Consider the following 5513-nt stretch of genomic DNA (forward strand, 5'->3'; position numbering starts at 1 on the left):
ATTCTGCTTTGCGCCGAAGTACGTGCCCGGCGACACGAGCGAGTCGCGCGGCGGCGGGGTCTTGTCCAACGCGCGCCGGTCCATGGGCCTCCCGAGTCCGATCGCCGACTCAAAAACGCTCGGCTCGTGCGAGGGGCGCCTGTGGTGCTCCTCCTGCCGCAGCTCAGAGGCCTCCAGGCGCTCCAAGCGCTCCGCGACGCCCATGAGGAGGCCCAGCGACTTCTCCTGCGGGTCATCCGACTTGGGCGGATCTTTGACTGCCTCAGTACCCCCGTACTGGCCGTCGTCGTCATCCTTGGCGACCTTGGCCTTCGGGGTTGTCGGAGCGGAGCTCCCGCCGACCTTGTGCGTTGTTCTTGAGCTCATAACCTGATAGCAGGTAATGCAGTGTTGGTCAGCTTGTATATTGAGAAGTGAGAGAAGATTTCTAGCTACTCGTGGCACCTTACCTGTTCATCTCACAGCCAACCGTGCTGTCCCGGACTCACCATCCAGGTGGAGCGGCGGCCAAAAACGGTCACTGAACCGCGGTTACACGTGGGGTACATATGGGCTGCGTGTGGGCTACATGCAAGCCGCACCTGGGTTCCTGGCGCATTTCCAACATGGGGTGGAGCAGCAGTGGAAAATCCTTACACTGCGTCCGTGGATGGTTCCGAATCCTAAGCGAATATTCGAGCTTATGGATCCGGGGCCTAGATCGTGGATCTGGCCGTAGGGTTGCCTTGCGGGTGTGTTCCCTTGCCTTTGTAGTTCCTTTGCGTCGTACTTGCCGCCTCCTGTGACGGGATCTTGAAAGTTGAGAACCTCTAGGGTGTGGCCGATCAAGTAGTAAATTCGGTTAACCTGTCGGATCTGCACAAGTAAAGGAAAAGCTCACTAGGTTGTAGGATCTGGCCAATGTATTATCCAGTTATCACTACCAACACTAAATTCGCAATTCCCAACCTTCTCGGAGCTCGTACGGCCAATGTAGCTCCGGTTCTTGAGGGCAGAAAGGCACTTGCGTGTTACTGTGCAAATCGAGGACTGTATTGATATTTAAGCCTATACCTGCCTGGATTTCTGCCTTCTATGTCTTTCATCTGCTAAATCCCTTACCAGGCTCGGCTGCATGTCCCTTCTTCCCTTGACCCATCATCCCAGCTGTATTATCTTCAGATCCACCGGATCCATGACGTAATCATCATGGTCACCCTATTATGGGTACACTCATCCGGATCCAGGTCGCTTGGATCCACTTCACTGTAAGTTTGCACTCGTCGTCGATCTGAGCTCTCCCATCATCCAACATCATCTCGCAACCGTCTGTGATCTCCATTGTCCCACGAAAGTTCGAGATCCACTGTATCCATCATCCCTATACCCTGGATCCAGGTCCCTCCAGGCGGGATCCTCCCTCCTTGGATCCGAACTCGGAAGTATGGAATCCGGGGTACCTCGCGGTGGATCTTGACTCTTCATTAGCCGTGGCTACTAGATCCACCTTCAGAGGGCACCGACCATCCTTCCTTCATAGGATCCACGCTCGATCCACTCTTGTATAGTATATCCCATATCCATCTTAGTGAATCCAGGTAAGGGTGGATCCGAGGTAAGTCTTGGTGGATCTTGCCTTCTCGTACGTCGCTCATATCAGATCCATCGTCATTCCATACGGGGTGCTGCTCGCCATGGCTAATCCACCACAGGCAACTTGCATCCGTGCCAGCCAACCCAAATCCTCTCTAATCACTTGGAATTGTCATTGATTCGGGATAGTGACCCCGCGTCAGGCCCATTCTCTTATTTCTGAGAAAGCACTTTACCACAGACTTATCCTACGATAATTTGCTAATGAACTTTATTATCAGCTCAAGCCTTGACTATGCCTCAGACTGTGGATTCGCAGGCTTGGCCATCCAACACTGTTTGTGTCCCTCGTCCACGAAGATCTCGTCGTCGATGCGGCTGTAGCCGCACTTTTCGTAGAATCCTGTCTTGTCGACCAGCGCTGGCAGGATGAATAGGTCTACGCGGTCGCGGATGTAGCCCTCCAAGGCGTTCATCACCACTGTGCCGTAACGCTTGCCACGACACTCAGACAACACTGCTACGCGACTGATCTTGGCTATGCGCTTGACGTCATCGACCAGCACACGTGCAGCCACCACCGCCTTGTTCTGCTCCACGTCTGTACCGATGAAGTGCAGAGCAGACGGATGGTCGTCATCTGCATCGAATTCGCCTTCCTCCTCGAAGGTGTCTTCGCGGATAAAAACTTGCATACGGATGGCACGGGCCTTCGCCCAGTCCTCGGGGGTCTTCACACAGGTCACCAGCAATGTCATTGCTTAGAGTAGAGTCGGGATGCCATGTCTACGGTAGATTTGGAAATGACAAGTACGTGGCTCGGAGTTCATTTGCTGGTCAACAGCAACAATCATGAAGCGACGTACAATTTTGGCTTCCTGATAGAAAGTGTCGATACCCTCGATAAGTAAATGACTACCTGGACAGCAATGATGCTCATCAAAACAATGAGCTGATGAGTCACCTGACTTTCAGTTCACGCCACTCAATTGTTACACTCTTCATGATTGCAGCGATATGGATGAATATACACGTCTTTCCGACAGATAGTTAGGTAGGATTGTGATCAGGTTAGGAGTTGTCAAATTTACGCCAATTGAATGTCTTCATTTTCATCTTTTGGCCAATGGCATCCCATGTGGGTAGGTCTCTTATTCCGACAGCTTCCGACAATTATTTGTCGGAAGCGCAGCCAAAATATTTATGGCTGGATACAAATACTCAGTAAAAAAAGTATTTTTGAAATATTCTTGTCATTCCGACAACAAGGTCCTCCAGTAGGATTCCTACTTCGAAGGAGCAAGTATTCAAGTACGTGTTTAGAAAAATGATAAAATAACATGCCTCAACAAAAACTATTGGTAAGCTTAGATACACATGTACATGTACTGCATTTGTTTTATTAAAATAGCGTCTTTGCTAACCTCTCATTGAAATTCTAGAGGCCTGGGTGTATGCAGTATTGTTGCGTGGTCAGGACCACCAGTCACCAAGCAGCAGAAGAAGGCCACGCTAACCAACGTGATGTCTACGACCAACGCACCAGTACGGGCAACAAGCCTACGCCGGGTATTTCTAGTACATTTACTTGAGAGTCCACCTCCACTGCCTTCACCTCGGCATCTTCCACAGTCTCGGACACCGCCTCCATGGCCTCGGTCGCCGCTACAATAGCCACGCCCACCAGCTTCATGCTCGTCTACACCGCCACGGCCTCAGAAATGGCACTGCGCGTTTCCTATTCCACCTCTTCCGCCAGCTTGTCTCGCTTCGCTGAATCTCACCGGGAAGCTGCCACTCGCGACACCGCTGCACACGCTGGAGTAGTCGAGACGCTTAGGGAGAACCATGCTTACATTCTGCAAATTCAGCCGAGCTCTGCTCACCCAACGCAGAAGCGTCATCATAGACCAGCGACACAGCCTGCCTTGTCTCCACTGGAGCGGTCTTGTTCACGAACTCCTTCGTGGCACGAAGCTCGTGCGTAGGTCCAGACTTCAACGCCGCCGCGAGTTTCGCCAAAAGATGCGCCACCTCCACGCGCTGCGCCGCATCCCGCGTTCGTGAAATCATAGAACGACGCCGCCGAGTACACCTGCTGCAGACACGTCCGATCCAATCGACGCCAGCGCCGACACAAAAAAAATTCGTCACGCTCGCCGTGCTAGCACCATCGCGCGTCTCCACGTCGGCCTGCACGCCGTCAAACACTATCGTACTCATTGACTCATGTCACGCCCGTAAACATCCACGCCCAGTACTCCAACCACACTATCACTCTGTAGGGCGCGCACCGAGTGTGCATACAAGTTGGGCATCAACACCTGCTCCGTCTCGTCCTCCGGTGTCCCCTCCAGGATCACCCGCTCTACACTCGATTACACGCCACCAGCACGCCTCCCTGTTGCCGCTACCCTTCACGCTCGCTCGCCCGCCGCCGTATATGTCGCCGCTCCGCGCTCTCACCTGCCACCAGCACGCCGCCCTTCCGCTGCTGTCCTTCACACCCGCTCACCCGCCACCAGTGCCACCGTCGCCGCCGTATCCGCCGCCCTCCGCACTAGCTCACCCATCAACCGGATGACGCACTGGCGCCGTCGAACGATCCTTCGCTGCCACCGCTATGCCACTCTTTTTAAATTAAAGGTTTTTTAGATAAAGTATAACGTTAGATTTAATAAGAGATATTTGTTTATTAGTATATGTGGTGTCTGGTACCTGAATCTGTCTGTTGTTCCGAGCTGTCGGAAACATGTCGGAAAGGGGTAGGGTGTCGGAACGGTTGCGATATGGTACGTGTTACGAAGTGCATGAGGACATACCATTTTTATTTACCTCTGTACTCCTTCCTCAGATCCACTTACCAATGGTGGGGATCATTTTGTGTATGTTAAGGTACTAAATCTCACCTTTTTCTGTGTAAACGTATGTCCTTCTATTAAGGTGCACCTGCTTTATTAAATTAATTCCAGAAAACAGAAATACATGCCGTCATAAAAAATAAATCATCAAATACGTTTTCCATCTTCCAATCTTGTTAAGAAGGTAAGAAACCAAACGCTCTTTGAACCGTCATTCGTCGACTGACACAATAGCCTTCACATCTAAAAGATGGAGTTCGCTTTGGAGCCCGAGTCCACCGAGTCCCTGCAGGCCACACTCGCTTTCATCGACGAAACTCTAGGCGACACGAGCCCCGTCCAGTTGCATTCGCCCATCACCCACGCGCAGTCGACCGACAGCGACGACTGGGAGACATCCCACCTGCTCGACGACTTCCTGACCGACATCTCCTCAGACGCGTCCTCACCTCGCGTTGCAGCAGATGTCGCCCTCATCCCAGTGCAGACACCTCCTGTAACGGGCCTGGGGTGTCCGTTACTTGCTTACACGTAGTGTTGAGGAAGCGTACAAGTTCAGTGATACTGAAACCAAGTACTTAGTCTGAAGGAAAATCAATGCTGTTTTTATTTAGGACCAGGGCAGCTTGCCCTGACCACTCAAATACACGTCAACTCCTTATTGGTTGATTATGGGTCTGGCTCCCCATATTTCAACCAATAAGGTGAAGGCAGTTCAGCACACGCTACTCGTGTGCTGCTGCACCTACTTTTGTAATGCAAATCTACCTACTTATGTAATGGTGTGAACCACTACAAAGAGCCTATAAAACTACCTACATATGCAACTTGGGAGAGCCCATTACATCACCCCCTCTTAAGACAGCAATCACCTAACGGGGGTGCGCTTCGGAGAACAATCGGGAAAACTGGGAAATGGCGGAGAAGAGAACGCTTGAGAACTTGACGGGCGGGAGCTCCTGCGAAGCCCAGGAGCAGCACAATACAACTTGCGCGGACGAGAACAACATGGCGCAGCAGACGGGGGCGGCGAACCAGGCAGGAAGCGGAACAACGCGGACGGCTCCAGCGTCGGCGACG

General features: G+C 52.2%; 2 protein-coding genes across 2 annotated transcripts; one reads left to right on the forward strand and one right to left on the reverse strand.

Moving 5' to 3' along the window:
- Positions 1-1865: 1865 nt before the first annotated feature.
- Positions 1866-2330, reverse strand: PITG_14487 (acetyltransferase (GNAT) family, putative; the record flags this gene model as incomplete). Its single annotated transcript, XM_002898900.1, has 2 exons — positions 1866-2227; positions 2312-2330. The coding sequence occupies 2 exons, from the start codon at positions 2328-2330 to the stop codon at positions 1866-1868; spliced, it is 381 nt and encodes a 126-aa protein (XP_002898946.1).
- A 2353-nt stretch (positions 2331-4683) lies between these two features.
- PITG_14488 (uncharacterized protein) lies at positions 4684-4968 on the forward strand (the record flags this gene model as incomplete). Its single annotated transcript, XM_002898901.1, has 1 exon — positions 4684-4968. The coding sequence occupies one exon, from the start codon at positions 4684-4686 to the stop codon at positions 4966-4968; it is 285 nt and encodes a 94-aa protein (XP_002898947.1).
- Positions 4969-5513: the final 545 nt, after the last annotated feature.

The sequence above is a fragment of the Phytophthora infestans genome, genomic scaffold (assembly GCF_000142945.1).
Source record: "Phytophthora infestans T30-4 supercont1.34 genomic scaffold, whole genome shotgun sequence".
NCBI classification, from domain to species: domain Eukaryota; phylum Oomycota; class Peronosporomycetes; order Peronosporales; family Peronosporaceae; genus Phytophthora; species Phytophthora infestans.